The sequence below is a fragment of the Eucalyptus grandis genome, chromosome 11 (assembly GCF_016545825.1).
Source record: "Eucalyptus grandis isolate ANBG69807.140 chromosome 11, ASM1654582v1, whole genome shotgun sequence".
NCBI lineage: Eukaryota > Viridiplantae > Streptophyta > Magnoliopsida > Myrtales > Myrtaceae > Eucalyptus > Eucalyptus grandis.
In genome coordinates this window covers 32,285,425-32,310,175 of record NC_052622.1, presented here as the reverse complement: position 1 = coordinate 32,310,175, position 24,751 = coordinate 32,285,425, and the positions used below count along the sequence as shown (strand labels likewise).

Here is a 24,751-nt window from a genome sequence, read left to right as displayed (position 1 = left end):
GACCGTTGGCGGTACTACCATGTTGCGTAGGGTCAATCGTAGGTGGCTAAGGCCTTTGCCGACAACTTTAGGATTTTTGATGACATTTTTGTAATTATGAAAGTATGGCAATGGCAAAATTGGAAAAAAAAATCTATATACTTTTCGAAATTGCTCAAAACTCAAAGTACCTCTGAACTTATTTTAGGGTAGAAAACCTTTGAAAATACAATTACATTTTCTCATAACTTCCCAAATATTTGCCAAACGTCATTTGCATTTGCTCAAGAGAGTTTGAACCCCATAGGGCTTAAGTACCAAGTCGCTTGTCCTAATTTTTCATTGAAGCATTCGTGACCGTGTAAATATTTCTCCCATCTCGATCAAGGACGATATACTTTGTCGGGTCACTTCATCAAATCAAGATGCCATTTGAGGAAATTTTCATTTCATACTAAATCCGCAGAAGAAGACACGAGAATTACGCACCGTATTATTGGATCTATTTGTTCTTTTTCCTAGTTTGGGTAGGAAGGATTACAAAAATTCATATCGTTAAGATCGAATTGCTCTGAATTAAAAAATCACAAGACACATAATAAATAAGAGTCATGTCTAATTTAGAAGGCATGGTATCTGTCTCTTGTTTTTATTATTAATAATATTAATAATATTATTATTTTAATTAAAGAATGACTTTAAAAGTCAAGACAGTGGTGAGCTGGAAATGAAGGGGAGGAGAGGTCCTGTCTTTTTCGACCTTTAGTTTTGTCTTGCCATGGGAAGCTTCCTCTTTCGCCCCTCCACCTCCTCGCGCGAAGATAGAACCACGCGTGGGCTCCGCGCGTGGAGAGCACGACCTTTGCACGGGAGGCGAGAGGAGTAGAAAGAGACGGTCTGAGAAGGAGTGAATGCGAGTGGGGGGGAGTGGGGCCTGTCTTCTTGATCCCGACATAATTGAGAGAGCTCCTCCTGTAGCTCCTATTTGCACTGACTTTATATATTTATACATTTTTATATACTTACACATATATATATATATATGCAACTATTTTTTTTTTCTAATATAAGTGTTAACACGTCATGATGAATTGGCTTAGACGGCTGAAGCTATCCTTCCACGATATCTAGGGTTTTCTCTTAAAATATCGATTAATTATATCACGCCGTTGACCCACCACCAGTAGTTGATTTAGCATATGTCAATTTATAATTATCTTTTTCCTCGGAGCTTAGAAGATAGTTGAATATTTGGTATGACTTGTAACATCTTAGCTTTTCAACATCTATCGATTCTAAGCACCTAAAGACTCAAAATCTTATGAATATTGATTTGCAAAATAATATCAATTTAGTGCAAATATTTCATTTAAATTTTTCGAAAGAAAAGTCACATGTACCTTTTCCTTTCTTTCCAAATGTGACAAAGCCAAAAAAATTAAAAAAAGTACGTTAACGGCTTGGGAGGTGCAAAACAAATAATATAGAAACTCCAAATGTTAAAAGAAGTAAAAGGTAAAGAATGAAAAGTTTGAAACGAACCCCAATAAATCATGGAAGTTGTAAACCGAGGGGTGGAATCAGCAATTGAAAAATGTGGTGTTGAAGGTGATTTTAGATTTTTTTTTTATCAATTTTAGGAATTATTTGTTTGTTACATTTGTATGGTACCAAATAATTGAAGTATTCTACATATTTCTCTCAGTTTTTGAAAGTCTGAATACTTTTTTTTCTTTAATTACTTTTGGTGCAATACATAAAAAGTTAAAAGTTGTTGAAAAATTGACTCGAACAGTCAGCAAAAGGAAGTTAGAACATCAGAAACACGAAGGGCAAAAAGAAAAAGAAAAGGGAAAAACATCTTTTCTCTCTCTCTCTCTCTCTCTCTCTTTCTGTAGAAGTAGCACTTCACCGAGGCTCTCTCAAAAACTCTCCCATGGAGTTTGGAGTCTGCTAAACTTTTCCATCAGTGGGTTCTGTCGGCCACAAGTACGCGTCAAGCTAGGTCCGATTGGTAAAGTGCAACGAAACTCCCTTTCAGTAATATCATTTGAGAACAGCTTCTTGCATTTATTCCTCTTCTTGATCCACTCAGAACTGTGAACTCCCTCCCTGTTCACTGTGTTCTTGGAACTGCGACCACACCAACACCCCCTCTCTTCCTTTTCTTGCTCTCATCTGCTCTTCTTGAATTTACCCTTGTTTTCCCCCTCTCACCAGGTTCACTTCAAGATTGGGTTCACGTGGGTTTCAAGAGATTCATCTTTGTTTTCGTGCCCTTTTTCTTTTCTTTTTTTTAACTGAGGCCTGAAGCCGTGAGCTCGGAGTGTTGTTTCTTGGACGCATGGTCCTTTTCTTGAACGATAATCTTGTCCAGGATCTGAAGATTCTTGGATTTGGGTTTCGGGAAGGGAAGCTACTGTTACAGTGCTCGAGAAGTTAATTCAGCTGGCTAGTGGGTTCCTTTAATTTCTAGGAGGAATTTTAGTTTAGCAGTAAGACTTTTTGTTCGTGGGGTTGGGGTAGAATTTTTGTATGAATCCTTTAATTCTGAAAGTGAGTTTCTTTTAATGGAGTCGTGGAGCTATTTTTCTGAAGGGAAGGCTCTTGTATCAGATGAGCCTGTCTCGCCATTTGATTTGCTTGGAAGGAGCAAGAATGCTGTCGCGAATTGGGAACTGAGGAGTCCGCCTAGTTTTGGCAATAGTGTAGTCGTCTCGGGTCAAGAAGCAGATGTTGGCCAAGGTTTCGGTCAACTTGGTTTTCAAGAAATAATCAGGAAGCAAGTTCACCCAAAGTCCCCCAGGCATGTCTTGACTGATAAATTTGATGATGGGAATGGTGCAAATCAGATTCTGGCTGCCTTGGATTCTTTTGGGGGAGAAGACGATTCCACTTCAAATTTATCGGTCTCGGGGGTTGACTCCAATACCCAAGATTCATTGCTCATTGACTTGAAATTGGGAAGATTTGGTGAATCCAGGGAAGTTCCTGGCGCAAAATTCCCTCAAGGAGGAAAAAAGGTTTTATCTTCTTCTGAATCATCGACACCTCCCAAGCGAGCTCGATCTGTTGGAGCGAATTGCCATACCCATTATTGCCAAGTTTTTGGATGCAACAAAGATCTTAGCTCTTCAAAAGATTACCATAAGAGGCATAAAGTGTGTGAGGTTCACTCAAAGACTGCCCAAGTGGTTGTAAACGGAGTTGAACAGCGTTTTTGCCAGCAATGTAGCAGGTTTGTCATCTCCCATCACGCTTACCTTTGAATATACTCTCATCATGACCAATTCTGCGGAAAGCTTCATAGAATGAGCGGGGAGGAAAAGATAACTTTACAAGATTGCTTGAGCCCAAATATTTGGCAATCTCGCAAGATTTTTCTACTATCTTACTGTGTTAATATAATTTGATAGTAGATTAAGGAAAAAGATACCTTGACTCATTCGATGTTGACTTTGTTGCTGATAGTTTTTGTTCCACTACTTGACCATCCAGATTTCATTTGCTAGCTGAATTCGATGATGGTAAGCGCAGCTGTCGTAAACGTCTCAGTGTCCACAATGAGCGGCGCCGGAAGCCTCATGTTGGGGTTCAGTCTGGTAGTGTTGGCAGGATGTTGCAGTCATACAATGGTACTGCAAAGCTTTTACTTACTTATACTCTCTCTCTCTCTCTCTCTCTCTCTCTCTCTCTCTCTCTGTGCACGCGCCTGTGCACAGTTGAGGGTGTGACATATTCGAGTGCAGGTAGTTGACTTACCATAGCAGATGTATATTCTTCAGAAATTGATCTGTTTTCACCATTGTAACTGATTTGCAATTTTTGATGGTAGTGTCTTGTGTATGGTTGTGGTCAAGAATAGTCTATCTTAATGTCTAAACTGAGTTTGCAGTAAATCTAGAAAGGAGGTGCATGACTTACTTTAGGCAGAATGGTAATGGATGTCTGTCCAATATTAGGGGAGTTCCTTATGCACTTCAAAACATCGTTAAGTGAGAGATGTGATCTCTTGAATTCGAGAATTTACTGATTCCTTTGGCTGTCTCCTGCTACTTGTTTTAGTCTCTGTTATGTAATGACATGTCATGTTTTTAAGATAGGGAGTTGGTTTTCCCTTTGACTGAATATATTCCTCTCAACTATAAAGGAGAACTACCATATGCATTCTGAGTTGGGAGGTCTGTATTTTCATCAACCGGAGGATCTTATCCAAAGCCAGTTCTCGCATTCTTTTACCATGTGACTTGAAGTTACTTCCAAATTGTTGCCATGATTGAATACTGGCTTGCAAAAGTCACCAGGACATGGCCATTAGATTGAGTGTCTGTCATGAATGTTGATTGCTTACAATCTTGAATAAGCACATGCTTGCAGGTTTCCCTAGTCATGTGCGCTTTTTTTTTTAGATTGAAAATGTGTGTTGTGTCTTGGCTTTAAATGTGCAATAGGAGTTTCAGGATACTCAACTCTGGCATTGTCTGTTAATTCAAACTCACCCGTTTACCAGGTTATGGTCGATTCTACCTCCCTCTAGAATCTACTAAAAATATGCTTCTTCCTTCACATTATTTAACCTAGATGGGTCATGCCTATGATGTATATATTTCGCTTTCTTCCATTGCTATAGCTATGTTTGGCAACTGATATAGACTATCGAACTTTGAACATCTGCTCTTTCCACTTTAAGCTATGGGCTACCTAGAGCCCCTGTTAATATAACTGAACGAGCCATCTTCATGTACTATCCCGATGGCTCTACTTGTATGTGCCACAAAGATCAGTCTTCTGATTGGGTTTAACTACCTCTGGCTCTCCAAGATAACTTGAGGTTGTGAAAGAAATGTGAAAAGTGAGATTCTCTTAAATTTCTTTGAATTATGTCAGAAGTTTCAATTTATACTAATCTCTAATGAATGTGTTTGGTATGCTCTAGCTTGCACTAGAATAAAGCTAAAATAAGGTAAATGACTCGAGATTTGCCTGTCCTACAGACGAAGATAGCACAAAATTTCTCTGCATAATTCTCGGCTAACATTATCACATGTTCCCAATAGAAAGGGAACGGACTAGATTATACTCACTGTTCCAACTCCCATTCGCTTTTATGGTTTCACATGGTGCTTTAAACTGGATGGAATTAGCCAGTTCCTTTACATGGAAGAAGACAGGATGGCAGTTTCATAAGCTATCTGCCAATAAATTTTCAAGGTGCAACTTGTGCAGCATCTAAATATTCTAAATCCCATAAGAGAAATGCAAGCTGTCCTGTTAAGGAACGGGTGCCATTCTCTGCATGGGAGGGAATTGGAACTCTGGATTATGGCATTGTACAAGCCATATGATGTGTTTAGTTCTACTGTTGATATCTCTGGCTTGGCCACTGACAGTTCTCACCGTTCATTGCATACCTGAATAATGTTGCTTTGTGATTAAAACCATGAATATTGAGAAACCAGTCATGTTTCCTAATCTAAACTTAGTGTGAATCTTGCCTGTTGTAATAGGAAAAATCGCTTGCTGAGTATGTCTTAATCAGAAATTCACTCCTGTGTTAAAGAATTCCTCCAATTTGTTTTATGCATGCATTGTAATGACATTGTAAATGACTGCGTGACTCCAGGTAGCGGGCTTGAGAGAAATCTGTTAGCGCCAACCTCCTTCCTCTGCCAAGATACACTTGCTGGCGAAAAGTTTCTGAATTCTGGGCCATATGGAATGAATAATTGGTATGAGCACATCAAAGCTGAAGATGGAATTGGTCTTGGTCCTCCATCAGCTATTCCCACCCCAAACAGGCATCCGAATGCAATATCACTGATCTCTCCTTACAAATTTGAGAGACAATTTGCCCTCTTTGATGGAGGCAGAGTAAAATCCACAGCATCTGGCATTTCCAGTAAAAATAATCAGGTTCCACGTGAGCTGGGTGGGCAAAACTCTTCACATTCTTCTTTTCAAAACACCTCCTTTGGTAGTGAGGACTTTGCTGTTTTCGACACAGCATCGACTGTACAAGGAATATCGGGGATCATAGAATCTGGCCGTGCTCTCTCTCTTCTGTCATCTCTATCTCAAAATTCTTCAAGCCACTCCCGAATTCCCATGGCTCAGTCTTTGGTCATGGCAGGCACTGACTATCATTTCTCTCTGTGCGGAGCAACCGACAAGCTAGTGGATATGAGTTCGCATGCTTCCGTAGGGGTGGAGTTGAAAAAATTGTCTTCATCGGTGATGGACTCTGCAGAAAGAAACCTCCCAGGTCATCCCTTGGTTTCTGATTTGGAGATCTCTGATGGGATTCTGGGGGGATCAGGTTTTGTAAACTCCAAAGACAATCTTTCTCCTGAAGGTGGTGCTACTACAATGAACTTGCTTCAGTTGTCATCACAACTTCAACGTGTGGAGGATCAAAGGCAATCCATCCATTTGAAGGAGCAAAATGATGTTTTCGGTTGTCACAGCATCACTTGAGCATTCCAAGACAAGGTACAAGGAAATCCTTGGAACCTTCATTTGCTCAATGGGTAGGTAGCGCCTATGTTTCTCTCATATTCAGTTTGCTTTGTCAATATTCGCTTTATTGGAAATCAACTGTATATACTATGAGAGGAGAAATTATTTAATTTTTTTTCCCGCTTCTTGTGCTTATTTAGATGAAATGTTGTTTGGCAAGGTTGTTTTCTTTGAACTCTGTCTTGGCACTGAGTATTAAGTTGCGCTAGGCTCTAGCTGATCAATAAGAATCTGGTCCGTACTGGAATTGGAGCGTGTCTTACTCGCTATGCTTCCCAATTGCATGGAGTTGTCAATTTTACAGCAAACTTCGTCCTTCTCTCAGCAAAGTTGTCACCTCTTGACTCTGTTTGTATATAGACTGACAACTTGCCCTGTATGATATGAGAGGATGTTTAGGCCAAGATTGCTAATGCAGGCAAAAGTAAATCTGGAACCGATTCCTCTTTTCTTTTCATCCGCTGCTGCCGAACTTGATGTTGCAGTTCAGTTCACTTAGTGACATATGCATTCTCATTTTCATTGCAGTTACAACTGACAAGCAGTTCGAAGCTTTGCATGTTTTCTGCATTGTTTCTCAATTCTTCTGCTGGTCTGGCTGGAATTCATGATCCTGTCTTAGCGAAACAGAGAATTGGCTGAGATTGGCTTTTATTTCTCTCGAGGGAGAGGTTAATGGTAGTAGCATAGGGAAGATCAGTTTTCTTCAATGGCCACGGAAGAATTGCAAGGCCCAGTATGCAAGGGCATTTTTCATTTTGACAATTTTAGGACATTGGCCTGAACAGATTTTTAGGTCATTAGTTCTTCATAGTCAACAGGGGAGGGAAAACAGATTCATTTAAGCTACTGTACTGCGGAAGGCGTTTGCGGTTCTTGAAACTGGCACTTGCACTGGCGCTTGCACATGCTTTCATAATTTATAATCTGTAGAAAGGGGGGACAAAAAGAGAGTTGGAAACAGTGTTGGGTTTTTGCACATGGGACACCGACACCGACAGCACATGGAAATTGCAGAGTGCAGGCGGTGATTTGTTCTGAAAGAGCCGAAGCAGCAGTTAGGTTAGGTTTGAGTCTAGCGTCTTTCTATTGTGGACAAAAGAATTCGTTGATACCAATGATTCTTCAGCATCCAGTTGGTAGATCTTTGGCTTTGTGCAGCTTTCCTCTCCAATTTCCATTGGAGGTTTATGACACCTAACGTATGTGTTAACTTATCGAAAATTTCGTTAGGTTTCTAAACTTTTAAGAGAGGTCGATTAAGGAAATATTAGGTTTTCAATACATTAATCATATGCCCAAGGAATGTAGTCAGGGGACCCAGAATGACAAGACCTACATCCTTGTTCCAGGTCCTACCGGCATTCATGGAAGTGCGCAGATAAATGCGGCATTACCATAGACAAACTAATCAAACACTGTGAAAAGCAGATTCATATACTTTGCCATCGAACCGACCAAGGTCAGGTATTTCATTTTTTCAAATTCGCCTTGGAAAATACAAAGGATCTATAAAAACGTGGTTCGTCCATCCATAACACTTTCCCACGTCAAAACTTCACACTCCGAGTCAACGTGCAATGACCAAGTACTAGAAAGGCCCCTTAAAAAGGAAGAACCACAGACGTTAAGCAACAACTCAAACCAAAAAAAAAGAAGAAACAGAAAGAGGCGGTTCATCTCATCTCAATCATATTAAAATCAAATCTCATCAAAATGCCCAATCTAATTCAGTACAGAATCCCTAAAAAACTTATTGTTCTAATCTCATAGTAACATAAATATAATAAATAAGACAAAAAGCTTCAAACCCGCCATGTAAATGATGCTCTGAAAGTCAAAGGGTAAAAAACTAGGACGGAAATAATAAGACTGAAGGTACAGGATAAGCACTATTTCGAGAGAAAAATTCCCGTCAAAGAAACAGATCTCTACTTCGGAGGGCCACTGGGTGCAACAGCAGATTCTTTCCCGGCTGGGTTGAGCTCGTCCCATGCCTCGATCCATGTGACCATGGCATCTGCCAGCTTGTTGAAGTACTCGTCAACCTTGCCAAGCTTGGCTTTCACTTGCTTGGAGAGCTCAATGTAGCATTTCTGGACGGAGGTGCACTCCTTTGGAAGGGTCACAGACTGGAAGAAAGGAATCAGCTCCTCTTGCCAGTAGATGCCTTTGTACTCTTTCTTGAGGTTCACAAACGGATTGCTAGCCTTGCTGTGCCAGATGTAGGGGAGTCCTGTCTTCACTCCCAATCCCAAATGATCACAGATCACCTGCATAGTCATCAAAATGAGTGATCTTAGCTTTCTCTAATCAGGTGGACGAAAATCAAAATCAAATAATGTCCAGACCCATTTCTCGGATGCTGATAAAATACAAATCTTATTTGTCAAGCTATTTCTGAATACACATTACGAGAACAGTGTGAAACATTACTACCTTCATGCACCAGCCAGCCCACATATCGTCGTAGCGCCCAATTGGCTGACCATCACCCATGAGGCCAAAGTACATGGCAGGGCCGATCAAGTCACGGTTGAATCCCAAGTTCATTCCGCACATAGGGAAGAGAGTTCCCTTTGGAATGGACATGACAGCATCCACGTACCTGGCATTACAGAGGCACAGGATATTCATAATCCCATGAAGGAGCGTGCATTCCACTTATAAAGACACAGATCAGAGAGTACGAAGTCCAAACCTAGTGTTTCTCTCACGAGGCTTGACAAGCTGAGTGGGGGCATCATAATCAGGGATGTTGAGCCAGAGGCCATGGGAAACAGCGGTTGGAGTGCCCTCGCGGAGACTGAAGGGATACCCACGAACAAAGTCGGCGCCTTCTCTGTATGGGTCGTAAAGGGTGTTGAAGAAAAACGGTGTCGATGGAGTCAGAAGGTTCTTGATGTGCTGCTCGAGCGCGTTGATGTCCTTGCCAGTTGGATCCTTAGCAACCTGCCATCATTCACAAAAAGAGTTCATAAATAAAGCCACAAAGAAACTAATTTCCACCCTGACTCGCCAACTTCAACAACAAGAAAGCGATGCACCACAATATCAGAAGCAATGCGCTTATTTTCTATGGGTTATCCGCATGACAAAAGCATGTCGATAGTTTCACTCATACTTCAGCGACAAACCTCGTCCAGATCGTGCAGCCTAGGACATTACATAAAACAAAGAAAAGGCCAGATCTTGCGGATGGCGAAAGGAAAAGTACAAAATTACAGCAAAGCAGGGATTTTTCGTTAAGGATCTAAGTCTACAGGAAGGGAAAAATAAAAATCTAAACAGAAACAAGGGGAATTACCACAATGTCCCTAATCAAACTCGCTCAATCGATGGAAAATCAACAGATCTACCTTTCCCAACTCCCCGCCAACACTCAGAGGACCGAGAACAGTACTACAAAGCCCTCGAGAAAACCTAGATTGACATCAACTACGTTAAGTCTTCTGCTAATCAAGATTAAAGCACCTCCTCCCACATGCTACTTGAGTCAAAACACAGATCCGCCCGCCCAAACAACCGCCGACAAATTCACAGTGACCAGATCGGCACAGAACGGACGAAACCACAACTAGATCTCCAAGCTAAAAAACAACAAGAAAGAAAAAAAGGAAACGTTCCAGCAATTCCCGATTCAACTAGTCGCGGTCAACCACGATCGAAATCCAAAGCAACAGAAGGAGGAGGAGGGGGAGGGAGGGGGAGCAAGACTCACGAAGCAATCGTCGTCGATGGTGTAGATGTACTTCTTCTTGGAGACCATGTAGCCGAAGCAGCGGCAGGCAGAGTCCTTGAAGGAGATGCAGGAGGCCTTGGGACCGAGGATGCGGTTGATGTCGTTGCGGTTGTAGAGCTCGTAGTCGAAGCCCTCGGGGACATTGATCTTCTTCGACGGGTCGCCGTCCTGGACGATGATCAGGTGGTAGGGCTGGAAGAAGGGCCTCCACATCTCCAGGAAGTCCAGGTTCCGGATCGTCGGGATCACGATGTCCAGCTCGTCCTTCAGCATCGGCGTCGCCGGCACGGCGGCGGCGGCGGGGGCGACGGCGGGGGAGGCGGAGGCCGACGCCATTGTCGAGAGCTTCGGAGGGATGATGTGAGGAGAGGATTGGGGGATGAGTGAGAGGAGAGATGGGGCTCGGGGGGTTTATATATAGGGTGCGGTGGCACGTGCGAGGGGGCGGCCCTGGGGGTGGGATTAAATGCGGTGTGGTCCAGCTAAGCGTCGTGCTGTGGACGGGGTTTCATTGGTGCCACGTTGACGTACGTCTTCTCCCTTTTTTTTTTTTTTTCTTTTTTTCTCTCCGGAATTAAATATAAAAAAGGAGGATAGGATTTCCTTTTTTGGGGAGATTATACAAAATCGCCATAAATTTATAGTGGAAGATATTTTGAGTAATGACATAAATAATGTGTGAACTTTAATTTAATGTGCAATGTGATTAATGAACTTTTATTTTGTTCAATATAGTCCCTAAAATTTTGGTATATATTTAAGTTAGTTCTTGATTTATATGAAAATATTTAATGTTACCTTTTGATCAATTTAAATTTAGGGACATCATTTAACATTTTTGCATATTTTATGGATTATGCTGAATATAGATCAAATATTCAAGGATTGTATTGAATAAATTAAAATTTATGGATTACGTCAAATAAATTAAAGACTTGGGGATCGCATTACACGTTGCATTATTTTCCTAGTATGTTTGCTCTTAAATCATATGTTATCTCCTAAATATTCACTATATTTGTACATGTAATGTATGTAACTCTTAAGGAGTAAATATAGATTCTCACCTCATACCAAAAAATATATATCTATTTATTCTTGTCTTATTTTTTCCATGGAATTATCTCCCTTGCGTTGATTTTTGTAAAAACAAAAAAGTGGACAGCAGTAATTGACTAACATATTAATACTAGAAAAAATTGAGTATGACTATACTATAGCATGAAAAAAAAAAAAAAGATTGCTGAATATGAATAAAATTAACATAAATAATAAGAATTTAAGGAAGAAACACCATTGAATAGGAAGGAAAAGAATAATGGCAACCTGGAGCAACCACAGCTAGCATTACTCCCAAATTGATTGTTCAGTACAGGCTTTGTTAGGGCAATAAATATTGTTACTATAAATAACTAGCAGAATTTGTCAGTTTTCATTGTAATCACAGGACATTTTATCATCACTTCAATAGGCATTCCGGCCAACAAAAATTGCCCGATTTTGAAAAAAATGAAAAAATTTACAAATTCAATTAGTATGCTCCATATCTTAGGTAATTATTCATTTGAAATTTATATGGGAGATGGTTTTGTGCACGATAGAATAGCTCCTAGACAAAAACTCGAAATCAACAAGGAAAAATCCTCATCTGAATTAATTGGAAAATAACGAGAAAAAAAGAAAAGGGAAAATGGGAAAAAAAAAAAAAGAGAGAGAAGGGGAAAAAGACCCGAGAGGGTCGGGACACGTGAGATCTGACGGGGTCGGCACGAGAGAGAAGCCGCGTCGCGAGGGGGGCGGGGGGTGCAGAAAATTCTCGTGGGGGGGGGCGGCTCCTTCAAAGTCGCCGTTCGGATTTAAATTTTTGGAGCCTTTCGACATTTAAAAAAAGAAAAGAAAACGAACAAAATTAAAAAAAAATAAAAGAAGAGAGAGAGAGAGAGAGGAGCGGGACCAGGCGGGACCCGGCGGTGGGGCCCCGCCCGCTCCGCGGTCGACACGTGTCCCTTGGACAGGGTCGCGGCGGTCAACACATGCGGCGACAACGTGAGGAGGACCACCTCCATCAGCGCTTGAAAAGTAGAAAGAACTTTTTGGAGGGGGGGTGGGAACGGTCAAAATTCAAATCGAATCGGACCGAAGAATGGCGAGACGACGCTTGTTAGGCAGCTCGCATTTGGAATGTGACTTCGGAACGGCCCTATAACGTATGGGACGGGGGGGTACGGGGCGTTGTCCGTCAATGCGAACGGTTCGATGGGTGAATGTCATCATCAGCAACGAGTAATTGACGGGTGGACTTTTCGCTTTCGATGTGCTTTTTTTCATTTAGCGTGAATGTTGTGGTCAGAGGATCCAAAACTGAAAAATCAGTCCTCTTGGGAAAGGATTAACGTGGGTGGAGCGTGGATCGAACTGTGGAACCGGTTAATTCCTCCTGTCTATCGGGGCGAGAGGGATCCCTTCGGTTCCTTGTAAAATTTGATTGTCGGTTAAGTTGACGAAAGGAGGCGGATGCTTCTAAATGCCATTGCGAAGACAAATCACGTTGCGGTTCGATTAGCAAAACTTGAGTAATCATTGCTTTTGTTGTGACGTGCTTTCTGCACTGTGTTGTGTTCCTCATACAATTATTTACGTCTTAAGTATCTCTCAAAGTGTACTTCTCATTTTTGAAATCCAAGGACAATAATGTCTACCGGAATGGTCTGTACCCATTATGTGGCTACTTCAAAATATCATATCATCTCCACTATTGTATTTGGATTCTTAGGAGATTCCGCATATCTTCTTCTTCTTTCTTTTAAATTGTGTTTATGATTAAGATACAACTTACCTATAAAACTTACTGCGAATGAATTCAATAGTGTGACGATGTAGATATCTTTTCCTTTTTCTGAAACACACGTGTCGAACTTACCCAATTACCTAATAGAGTAGGGAACTTTCAAAGGCATGATAATATACTGTGTATCAATGTTGTCTTCAATTAAAAATAAGAGGAATGGAGTATATAATTAAAGACGAAGGAAAAAGAAGATAAGGGATTGAGTTATAACATTGATCAAATGCTAGCGAGGGAAAAAAAAGTGAAATTAATGCACTATGATGTGAATTCCATGTATGAAATCCTTTCAATTTCTCTAACCAATATATTTCAAGAACAATTTTTGCTCATAAATATTTCTTTTTATTCTATTCCTAGACGAGTTACTAATTATTTGAACGTATTTAATAACTACATAAAATTTATATCTTTAGAAAAGATATGTGTTTGGTATGATCTTCGAATTTTTTTTGTGATTTAAAACTTCTTTTAATTTTTAAATAATTTTATTCCATTTTTCTCTTTTTTCCTTTTCTTCTTCTTCTTTCTCTAGCTGTTCGTCAACCTCGTTTGGTTAGTAGCCGGTCATCGCCATGGTCGGCAAATAGCTAGAGGAAGAGGAAGAGGAAAAAAAAAGAAAAATAAATAAAATTGTTTGGCCTTAATTCTTGAGTTGTTTTTGGGAATAAAGAAACGATTTTTTTCTTCTTTAATTTGTTCTAAATCTATTATTAGAAATAAAAATTTTATTAAACGAATTTCTATTCTTCTTTTTTTCCAAAAAACAAAAAAAACTAATGTTTGATCAATTATCATAAACTTATGACATTTGTACCAATTTAGTTATAAATATTTTAACATTGGTTTCAATTCAGCCCACTTGGCCAATTTTGACTAGTATAAATTGACGTGGACACTGGCTGTATGGCCAACACTAACGTGGCAATTTTTAATTATTTTTTATTTCTCTTCTTCCTCCTTGGATTCCTTGTAGTGGTCGACGTAGGGTTGCCGCCCTCACTCAACCTCGCCTAAGGTTGCGGGCAATGTGAGGTTGGCCTTGCGCAGATCTAGACTAAGGATGCGTTTGATAACGATTTTGTTCCCGGGAGTAGATTCTGAGCAAAAATGATTCTTTTTTATTTTGTTCATGGGAACTGATTCTAAGCATTTTAAGCTATTTGATAACTGTCCAAAATTTATGATTCTGAAATAGAATTGTGTTTGGCATCATGCTTATTAATTATGTTCCAAATCAATTTATTTTAATTTTTAAATAATTTATTTTAATTTTTAAATAATTTTTTTATTTTTTTTTTCTTTTTCTCCTATTCTTCTTCTTCTTCTTGTGGCCGTTGTCGGACCGGCGATCGGCTGATGAGGGCCGGCAACCTCATCGAGCGTTGCCGGCCCTTGTTCAGCCCGAGCCTCACCGAAATGGGCAAGCCCGCCCGGCCATCGATGGGGTTGGGTGTTGAAGGCTTGCCCAGCCTCGACGAGGCCCGCCTGGCCACTGGTAGGGCTAGACGAGCCTTGTTGGGGCTGGGCAAGGCCTAGCCACCGGCGAGGCTCAACCTCGCTAGATCTAGTGAGGTCGAGCCTCGCCGATGGTTGGGCTTGCCTCCGGCGAGTTCGCTGGATCTCGCCTTGGCTTTGCGAGCCTCTGGTGATCTCGCCGGACCGGGCGGATGGCAACCGGCGAGGTGGCGGCGATGAACGGTGGTCGCGAGATAGCCGAAGGGAAGAAGAATAGTTGTTGGTTTTGATTCTCAATTCCGATTTTGGAACAAGAATCAACTCTTTTTTTTTTATTCTTAATTTCACTCCAAATCTATTCCTGAGAACAAAAATTTTATCAAATGCGATTTTGAACTCAAATTGATTATGAGAACAAAAAATTAAAATTTAGCATTGTTTAGATGGTTACCAAACAAGGCCTAAGCCATCCATGCTCTTAGGTGAAGAAGGGTCGTTGCGCTTTGCCCATTGCTCGAGAAGAATGGGAAGAAAATGATAATAAAAAAGAAAGGAAAAAATAACAAAAAGAATTCAAAAAAATAAAAATTTATTTTAAAATTATCATGTCTGCATTTATCAGTCGGACACCATCCATATTAGCTCCGACAGACCAAACTTGATCAGATAAATTGAATTAGTATTAATGTAAAAAAGTTTATAATTAAATTGATTAAATTAAAAAATTTATAATTAAATTGACATGTTTTAAGACTTTTTGGTACCTCACTTATCTCGAAACCCTCCAAGCGAAGACAGCACCGACGCTATCGGACGGCAGACAATCGATGGCGTACGGCAAGAAAAGGGTCCAATGCGACATGACAAGACTGATTTCGTTATTTATTTTCTTTTTCCATCGTGAAGGGTGGGGTGGGTAGGGGACTTCCCCCGTGGAAAAATGCGGTGTCCTAGCGATAGAGTACTAATTTATAGTCAAGTCTTTTGGCAAGGAGCTAATCATTGATTCCGCTCGATAATGGGCATATTAATCAAAGGATTCCAAAGCCAAGCGGCTCACATCGGCCGATGGTAACGTGACCGCCACCGGTTTGATTCTCGTCCCGCATCTGCTACTTGTGGAAACATCTCCCTCTGGTCTTTCGCCATCTACTATTATTATAAAGAGGGGACTTGATGACGATGACGACGACGATAACTGGCGAGAGCATATTCGCAGGCATATCGATTGCAAAAGTCAATTAACAATTAGATTACCACGATGGATCCTGATCTGAGAGTCTAGCCAGCAGACTGTACATGCAAAGGAACGTGATTTCTCTCCACCATGGGGCCACCACTACGGGACCACTACTTGCCAAATGCTTGCCCCACTAACTTCTTTGGTCCCTTTTTTTTACATTGATTTGTTCTTCATATGGCATATAATATTCGAATTTCCAGACTCGATTGTCTCCTCCGGCGATTGATACCACCCGTCGTGTGATCGCGTAACTACCGGGGTTCGAATTAAAGGGGTTTCTTGATAATTTGAATTCTTTCAACATCGAAAGAAGATCCTCATCCTCTCCTTTTCTCGAAAGAGTACGAGGATTTGGACAAAATTGGCGGGAGGGAAGAGGAGAGAGCAGAAATGCTTTGTATGCGTAGTATTTTTGAAATTTTATATCATACATATTGTAAGAAGAACGTGACAACATTTATGGCATTTTGATTTCGTCGCATCTCTCTATACCGGGTCACTTATCCATGTCCTCCAAACCAGGTCAAATCTCTAGTCCTAGAGATGGGTTTGCAGCCCTAGACAGTGACCCGGGAAGGAAGGAGAGGATGCAATTAAAAAAGAGAGAGATGATGCATATAAGACCAAGTTTCCAAATCCCAGGTTTTAAAGGGGCAAGAGAAAGAATCGTGAAGAGAACAAGCTCAAAGCCTCGTGCCTCATGTCATCTATTATTCGAATCAAGCAATTCGAAGCGGACTCAATGTTCAGCCCTAATGCTTTGACTAATTTTGTATTTGATAAACACAAATTAGTTTGCCTATAAAATATGCTCCATCTCGCATCCTAACACTTTTGGGCCTCTCTATCCATCTTATCCATACTCGATTTCATATCAATATGATCATAGATTCTAGTATACATATTTGATTCTTTACACTCTGATCTATCTATTGATTTTCCTTTCATCATGGGTGGCACGTCCCGACCATTATGCTTAAATTTTTCAGAACATTCCGATGGTCTCCCCCAATTTAAGTCGGCTGGCCAAAATTAAAAGCTTCAAGGACCGACCCTTTTCAAAATCGAAAAAGTTAACGCAAGGAATAATTGGATGCTCCCAAACGGTGCAAAGCGGTAAAAAGAAGATTTTTATTAATCGTGGGACAATGGGGCCACGGCCTAGCTCATTCGAATCCCTTTTAGCGAGGATGCTGTACAAGGTTGTCAGGTTACAATTGGTAGCACGAGCACAGCAAGTTACAGGTGGAATGGAAGTTCATTATTTGGTCACAGCATATTCCCAATTTGGAAGAAAATGCTGCTCTATCTTATCAATTTGGGACGCAAATATCGGGTTAGATTTCATTTCACGCTTTAAACTGATTTTTTTGAACGTTTTGTCTGCTAATAACATGGATGCATATATCTATACAATGCATTGCATTATTTGATACGCAAATTTAAAAAAGGGGGACGGGGTAATGCCAATTTGTTTGGAAAATCAACGTCCAGTTGCCCATCACAAGATGAAAATAATGAAGGATCTCACGCGTTAATATTGGTGAAAACCCTGCAAAATGATGTCTGCTCAAAGTAGGGGAAAAAACGGAAATTTCGGGTTGAAAAAAATGATTATGTGTGTCTAAAAAGTTGTTGGACTGGTCAAGATGAATGAAGATCAATTTACGTACGGCGCAAGGGGTCACTTGCTCATGATTCAAGGCCACTCATCTTGGTCAATCTTAAGCACTTTCTATTTTCTTTTCTTAATTAGCTGAACGTCCAGTGATGCTTGCTACTTTGCTTGCAATGAACAGCTAATTTATCTTGGAAAATAAAAGTAAAAAAATAAAAAGAAAAAGGAAAAAAAAATAAAAAGAGGGAATTAAAAAAAGGACAATAATTAGAACATGAGCGAAAGAAGAGACATGTGATATGTCCAAACAAGGGGACTCACCGACAGCCCCAACTGGCTGTGTGGCTGGACAGCTCCACCGACATATCAAGCATGCCATGCAACAAAAGAGAAGACTTTGTTCATTTTTTAATTCATCCGAATAAAGAAAAAAAATAAAAATCATACTCTACTCTCGGTGTTAATTTCTAGCTATTAATTTCATCGAGAGAGGTGGAATATAGATATAATATCACTCGACACGACAACTTGTAATTTCTACGGTGATGCAAATTGGCATGTTTTGTAGTTAAAAGCCTCGTTGTTCTGAAGTAGAACTACTTAACGTACAAAGGGAAAATTTTTACGGTGAATCCTCCTACAAACTATTTCGGGTTGTGAGATGTATTTAAATTTCGAGAAATCTATATGTATGTATCGATTGTATATATAGGGCAGGGAAAGAAAATGATTAAAAAATTATGGGCTTAACATGACAGCCAATTCAGCCAATAAACTTCATGCATGGGCGCTGAAAAGTCAATTGAGCCTATTGTGTTTAGGCCCAAACATGTACTTATTGGGCCTAACAGAACCGTTTCTTCATGTGTGTGTGTGTTGTGGGCCTCATCTAGTTGGGCCATTGAGCCCATGCATTGAGCTGGGATTAGCATTCGATACTCGGAAATGGTGAGGGGGCTTAATTGAGTCTAGTCGAGTTGATACTCGACTCGAGACAGTTTGACAACCATAAGCTAGAAAACTCAAGTTTCAAGCTTGAGCTTTGTTTAATGAAGCGTTTGCTATGCTTTAGACTCTACTTGATTACAAACGAAAAAACTATGGTTGGAGCTTGAATTACATATAATGTTAGGGGTGTGCAACGAGAACCGATCAAACTAAGAACTATTCAAATTGGTTTCCAGTTTCAAGATGGGAACTAGATCGCTCGGATTGGACTGATTTCTTCATATATAGACATGAAGATAGGTTTGTCTTTTCTAGCTTGGCACACATCCCCAAAAACCACAAAAGGATAACTCCACTCACTTATTTTTCATAATACCCTCCATCTCTCTTTCTTTCCCCCATCAACACCGATCAACTAGAAAATATTAGGTACAGCTGGGGTAACCACCTCAACAATGCACCGTCCATGCCACGAGCGACATGTGTCGCTACATGCCCACCTTTAACAATGCACAAGTCCATTCAGGGCCTGTTTGTTTGTATTTCTTTTTGTGTTTTTAAACACTTTTTCTGTTTTTTTGTTCTTTTTTTTAAGGAGAACAAAAAGAAAGTAAAACAAGAAACATAAATTTGTTTCAAACACTTTTGAGAAACACTTTTTTTTTCTCTTATTTTCTTGTTCTTTTTCTTTTCGCCGGCCTCGCCCATGGTCATGGCGACCGGCCGACGAGGGCCGGCGGCCTCGCCCGCCCACGGCGAGGCTCGCCGGGGGCGGCGAGGCCGAGGCTCGCCGTAGGCCGGGCGAGGGTCGACCTCGCCATGGCCGGGCGAGCTCGAGCTCGCCCAGATCCGACGAGGCCGACCTCGCCCGGCCGGCCGGCGAGCCTCGGCCTCGCCGGATCCGGGCGAGCTCGAGCTCGCCCATGGCCATGGCGAGGCCGACCGCGCCGGCCCGGGCGACCTCGATCTCGCCTAGATCCGGCGAGGCCGACCTCGCCCGGCTGGGCGGGCGAGCCTCGGCCTCGCCGGATGGGCGAGTCGGCGTCGCCTAGTGGTGGCCCGGCGAGGCCGCGCCCGCCCGTCGCCGGGCGAGCTCGGCCTCGCCGGATCAAGGCGAGGCCGACCCTTGCCGGCCGGCGACCGCCAAAAGAAGAAAAAAAAAAATGAAAAAGAAAAAAAAAGAAAAAAAAGGAAAAATAAGAAAAAAAATAGAAAAAATAAAAAAATTATCTAAATTTACCAAACATGTTTCGTTTATTTTTTATTCCCGGAACAAGTTTACCAAAACGTTGTTTTGTTCAAAAATTGTTCTCGGAATGAAAACACTTTTTCTATTTCTGTTCCCTAGAACAATTTTTAAACAGAAACGCAAACAAACGCACGCATCAACACCGATCAACTAGAAAATATTAGGTACAGTTGGGGTAACCACCTCAACAATGCACCGTCCATGCCACGAGCGACATGTGTTGCTACATGCCCACCTTTAACAATGCACAAGTCCATTCACTCTCCTTTGCTTCTCTCTCTCTCTTTCTTTTTTCTTTTTTTTGGCTTTCTTTCCCCTTAGCTTATGTTCGGCGACCAACCATAGGTGAGAGCTGATGAGGGTGTCATGACCCTACTTGTGGCAGGCAAGGGTTGCCTTTGTCAAATTCGGAAAGGGCTTGACCCTCATGGCTAGGGCGAGGGTCACCCTCAGCAGATTTGGCGAGGATTTCTGGGAGGTGACTATATTGGTGAGGGTGTTGCAAACCTTGCTCATCATATATGGTGAGGGCTCGACCCTCAGAGGCAGGGCTAGGTCTGTCCTTGTTGGGTTTGGTAGGGTTTAGGAGGTAATGACATTAGAGCGGCAAGGGGCCTCGAGGATGCAGGGGTTGAGGGAGGGCTTGAGGTAACGGTGATGGGGGGCTTGGTGTGCTTGTTCTTGGACCAGGGGTAGTTGCGGGGTGGCGAACGACTTGTGATGAGCATTGGCATCGCTTGTGAGCTAGTTGTCCATGGTTGGTCGTGAACATCGTCCATGGCTGGATGGGAAAGATGGATACCTGAGGATCAATTGCATGCTTGAATGATGCCGACAATGGCCAAAAATGAGCGTCGACATGCTAGTGAGCTCTCCATCCTCCAGCACGCCTCCTGCCTTGAGAACATCGTCTTCCACTTCTTTGCGGCCTCTCAACCTCTGCCACACCATAGCCTCCACCTTCCGCTCATCTTCGCCTCCTTCTCGCCCGATGGTTCGCCTCCCATCCCAACCCTCTTGTGGCCATCCTCTCCGAATTCTTCCTTAGTTAGACCCTTAACTTGGTTGACAAGGTTGGCATCCATTGGTTCTGTTGGATTGCCTGGGAATTGGATCGGAAGGATTGGTTCATAGTTTCCTAGTTCTAGAAACTATGAACCAGTCCTTCTGGTCTGATTTCTAGATAGGATCGGATCGAGAACTGATTACCCCTATCTAACCTAGAGTTCTAGGTTAGAAATTTTTTATATGAGCATGACTAGGGTCAATGGTGAGAGTGTGGCAAAATCAAGTCTATCCATAAAGTCAACTCTTTCAAATAAATTTGTATTCCCTCGAATTAATTATTGTGAAAGTTTTGGTATGAATCATGCCGAGATCTTACGAGCAAGTCTAACGTTAGTTGTAGGCAAGTAGCTTGATTCACTCAAAGTATAATTTAATTAAAAGGAAAGATAGATTATAAACGAAAATTAAAATAAAGTACAATCGGGGCTAAATTAAATTGGAACTCTCGGAGGACTGTCCACGAGCTTCAACTCGAGGTCGCATGTTCAAATAGCTACCCAGAAATGGGATGGTACATTACTCTAGCAATGAGGGTCTTTTAAATTCGATTAGCCTTCTATAATTAGTCTACTCGGTAAGCGAGATTAGCATGACAATGGTACGGGACGAAAGTCAGCTAAGTTAGGTACAATTTGTTTTCCGGGTGTCTCCTACTTTAGTACAGAATCACAGACAAAAGATGCTCGTACCATGTTACAAACGAAAACCAATCTAACGTTTTCCATTTGAACTATGTGTAACCAACTTCAACTTCTCATTAAAAAATAGCAAGTGTCAATCGGACACCGGATAGAAATTTCTCGTACAAAATCACGACCTCTCGACATCCTCGTCCATTTTCTATGGATTGACCAAAGCATAATAGAACAGGTAGGGCGAACTGCATTCCATTTGTGCAAAGTAACCTCACTGAAGTTCCTTTTCTACTTCTATAAATAACAAGCGCTTAATTCCCCGGCCGGCTGCGCGTGCTTAAGGATCCGAATTTATTATTTTCTTTCCCATTGCCGTGCTTTACGTGGCTAGAGTTTGTTTAGAAATCTTCAGTGGATTTGTACTATTTAAGCTGTATTCTAATGCCTTCTGATGCCACCTTGAGTTAGTTCTTCCATAAGGACCTCACTGATCTAATGATCCTTACATGTTCAGCGTCCTCCATACGATAATAGCAAACTTTGAGGATGTCCCCTTACAACCTCAATCGCCTCGGAGTCGCGGTCATTTTCTTTACGACGGTATTGGCTCGAGCAGGTGAGCTTCCAGCTCAGAGAATTCAGCTGCGAAGACAACGACTATTTTCTTCCCTAGCAATGAGACTGTCATGTACCGACGCTTTTGCCTTTTCTAACTCCTCTCATCTCGTTTTCAGCGGCTTACGATGTGCTCGATCCTAATGGAAACATTAACATTAAATGGGACGTTATGTCGTGGACGCCCGATGGTTACGTGGTGAGAATCGCTGTTCCAAAAGCTTGTGAACTATTGGTGCTTTCGTTGAATTTCTTGTTCTGTGAGTTTGGGCAACGAACCGATCCTGAACATAATATCGAAGGACACTGACTAGATCTAGGATGATAACTTGTAGGCAGTCATCGCTTTGAGCAACTTCCAAATGTTCAGGCACATCCCGAGCCCCGGGTGGACGTTGGGATGGACGTGGGCAGGCAAAGAGATTATATGGTCCATCGTGGGAGCTCAGGCGACCGATCAAGGAGATTGCTCAAAATTCAAGGGAAACATCCCTCACTCTTGCGAAAGAAGCCCCGCTATCATCGACTTGCTTCCAGGAGTGCACGACAATCAAAAGTACACAGACTGCTGCAAGGGAGGCGTCGTCACGTCGTGGGGTCAAGACCCTGCAGCTGCAGTTTCATCCTTTCAGGTCAGTGTCGGGCTCTCGGGTACTTCAAGCACTTCTGTGAAACTTCCCCGGGATTTTTATCTGCTCGGGCCTGGACTGGGCTATACATGCAGTGGCGCAACCATCATGCCACCCTCGGTGTTCTTGTCGGCCGACAGACGGAGAAGAAATCAAGCCATGAGTGAGTTAGAGGCTTTTTATTTTCTGTTTCTCTGGTGGTGCTCAATTTTTTAGGGTCTCTAATATATGGAGTCCTAAAATGATTACTCGGGTTAAGAACTATTTGTTTATGACGACTTTCTATCTGTCTGTTGTCATCTGCTTGATTGAAGCTGAAAACACTTCAATCATCTCCCAGTGTCGAAAGCATTATATTCATGAAGATCAAAAGTTTCTGCTGAATAAATTCTTTCACTCTGATAGAAAGGTCATATCCATCTTCTGAATTCTCTTCTAATTGTTGTTGCAGTGTCATGGTACGTGACTTGTACTTACTCGCAAATGATCGTTTCCAAGAACCCGACCTGCTGCGTTTCCTTTTCCTCTTTCTACAACCCTATGATCACGCCCTGTCCATCTTGTGCCTGTGGCTGTGAAGGAACAGCTAACTGCATCGGGTAAGTGTTTTAACAACTTTTACTTAAAAGTGTTTGCCAATGGTGATTGCATTTAGGACACTGATTCTCATGCTGGAATGCGTTTCAGGAGCCGGAGCCAGATTCAGAGTGTGGTGGGATCACAACCGTCCATTGCAGGCGACGCGCCTTTGCTGCAGTGCACGAACCACATGTGTCCTATCCGGGTACATTGGCACTTCAAGGCCAACTATAAAGAATACTGGAGAGTGAAGATCACAGTCACCAGTTTCAACTACGGGATGAATTATACACAGTGGACACTCGCTGCGCAGCATCCGAACTTCAACAACATCACTCAAGTCTATAAATTCGACTATAAGCCACTCAACGTGTTCGGTTCCCTCAGTGAGTACATGGCCTTTATAGAAAAGGACGCTGTCATGGTTTGCAATTGAATTTTTGCTTTGTATGCACGTTGATCTTCAACAAATCAGCCTCGTTGTTGTGATAAGTGAACACAGTCAAGCCGCATACGCGATATAGTAACGCTCTCGCTACTTAAAACTTCAATAGAGATTGGAGTACATTGTGTAGTCATAAGTTGGCGAGTCGATAGACTTGATAAAATTATAATCTCGTTTCTCATGATTCCCTTATATGCAGATGACACCGGGATGTTTTACGGCATAAAGTACTACAATGACCTACTAATGCAAGCAGGGCCAGAAGGAAATGTTCAGACGGAGATGATTCTTCGAAAAGATAAGAGTACTTTTACATTGGATCAGGGTTGGGCTTTTCCTCGAAAAGTCTACTTTGATGGTGACGAGTGCACGATGCCACCTCCTGATAAATACCCTTCTCTACCAAGCATAGCTCCTTTGAATCTTTCTATGGCTTTGGCCTTGGCTTTCTTCCTGATCTTGGTACTGATGGTACTGATGCCACTGATGCTCTGAAGTAAACTGCAGCATGTATACTCATCTCCATCTACTCGCACCTGAGATGATTGCAACGGTTGGTTGGTCATCTTGTCATGCAGAGAGGTTTGCAGCTCTAAAAGGAAACTTTCTAGTCACGATAGGATTGGATATGATAAGATATGAAATCTATGGATTTTGTTATTTCCTGTTTACTGTATCAGACTAATAAAGTTGGATATATTCACATTGTACATTATCTAGTATAAAAGATAAATTAGTGTAAATGAATCTACAAATTGTATAAATGGAGATTGTAAAAATCTTTCGAGACATTCTCGCCAACTTCATTTTTATTTGTTTTTTTATTTTATTTTTCCTCCTCGCATTATAGAACGGCAGAGAGTACCCCAAAATGAAGTGGCTAACATGCTCACATCAGGGTGATGCCGATGACACCATCCACATCATGATGACTCTCGACGCCACGTACCTCTAGGGCTCCATCGCCGGCGTCTTCTTCATCCTCCAGCATGCTTCTTGCACCACGAACATCGTCTTCCACTTCGTTGCCACCTCCCGACCTTCGCCACTCCATCACCTCCACTTTCCACATCCTCCTCCACATCACCCGGTGGTTCGCCTCCCACCCCAACCCTCCCATGGCCAACAAGCTCAACGTCCATCGGTTCTGTTAGATTGCTCGGGAATCGGACCGTTCCAGTT

The 24,751-nt window shown here is 41.8% G+C and overlaps 3 protein-coding genes across 4 annotated transcripts; 2 read left to right on the top strand and 1 right to left on the bottom strand.

Moving 5' to 3' along the window:
- Nucleotides 1-1,833: 1,833 nt before the first annotated feature.
- On the top strand, nt 1,834-7,456 carry LOC104426034 (squamosa promoter-binding-like protein 18). 2 transcript variants are annotated; one of them, XR_721763.3, is made up of 5 exons: nt 1,834-1,993; nt 2,200-3,217; nt 3,478-3,614; nt 5,603-6,506; nt 7,024-7,456. XR_721763.3 is itself a non-coding variant. In XM_010038955.3 (4 exons), exons 2-4 carry the CDS (start codon nt 2,550-2,552, stop codon nt 6,451-6,453), a joined length of 1,656 nt encoding a protein of 551 aa, XP_010037257.2. In that variant the 5' UTR covers nt 1,834-1,993; nt 2,200-2,549; the 3' UTR covers nt 6,454-6,749. The 2 variants fall into 2 exon arrangements, 1 of the variants encoding a protein (XP_010037257.2); XM_010038955.3 differs by lacking the exon at nt 7,024-7,456 and having other exon boundaries at nt 5,603-6,749.
- A 698-nt stretch (nt 7,457-8,154) lies between these two features.
- Nucleotides 8,155-10,623, bottom strand: LOC104426033 (probable UDP-arabinopyranose mutase 2). Its single transcript, XM_010038954.3, has 4 exons — nt 10,217-10,623; nt 9,197-9,447; nt 8,935-9,103; nt 8,155-8,768 (listed from the first exon to the last, which is right to left on the bottom strand). The coding sequence occupies exons 1-4, from the start codon at nt 10,571-10,573 to the stop codon at nt 8,427-8,429; spliced, it is 1,119 nt and encodes a 372-aa protein (XP_010037256.1). The 5' UTR covers nt 10,574-10,623; the 3' UTR covers nt 8,155-8,426.
- Nucleotides 10,624-22,073: 11,450 nt separating this feature from the next.
- LOC104427732 (COBRA-like protein 4) lies at nt 22,074-24,064 on the top strand. Its single transcript, XM_018864941.2, has 5 exons — nt 22,074-22,115; nt 22,252-22,708; nt 22,997-23,144; nt 23,233-23,510; nt 23,769-24,064. Exons 1-5 carry the CDS (start codon nt 22,089-22,091, stop codon nt 24,062-24,064), a joined length of 1,206 nt encoding a protein of 401 aa, XP_018720486.2. The 5' UTR covers nt 22,074-22,088.
- Nucleotides 24,065-24,751: the final 687 nt, after the last annotated feature.

Coding starts and splice junctions, on each gene's coding strand:
- LOC104426034 (XM_010038955.3), top strand. CDS start 2,550: ATGGAGTCGTGGAGCTATTTTTCTGAAGGGAAGGCTCTTGTATCAGAT. Junction 3,218..3,477: donor TTTTGCCAGCAATGTAGCAG/GTTTGTCATCTC, acceptor TTGACCATCCAG/ATTTCATTTGCTAGCTGAAT. Junction 3,615..5,602: donor GATGTTGCAGTCATACAATG/GTACTGCAAAGC, acceptor GCGTGACTCCAG/GTAGCGGGCTTGAGAGAAAT.
- LOC104426033 (XM_010038954.3), bottom strand. CDS start 10,573: ATGGCGTCGGCCTCCGCCTCCCCCGCCGTCGCCCCCGCCGCCGCCGCC. Junction 9,104..9,196: donor CCTCGTGAGAGAAACACTAG/GTTTGGACTTCG, acceptor CTGTAATGCCAG/GTACGTGGATGCTGTCATGT. Junction 8,769..8,934: donor GGGCTGGCTGGTGCATGAAG/GTAGTAATGTTT, acceptor ATGACTATGCAG/GTGATCTGTGATCATTTGGG.
- LOC104427732 (XM_018864941.2), top strand. CDS start 22,089: ATGTCGTGGACGCCCGATGGTTACGTG. Junction 22,709..22,996: donor GAGAAGAAATCAAGCCATGA/GTGAGTTAGAGG, acceptor TTGTTGTTGCAG/TGTCATGGTACGTGACTTGT. Junction 23,145..23,232: donor GGAACAGCTAACTGCATCGG/GTAAGTGTTTTA, acceptor AATGCGTTTCAG/GAGCCGGAGCCAGATTCAGA.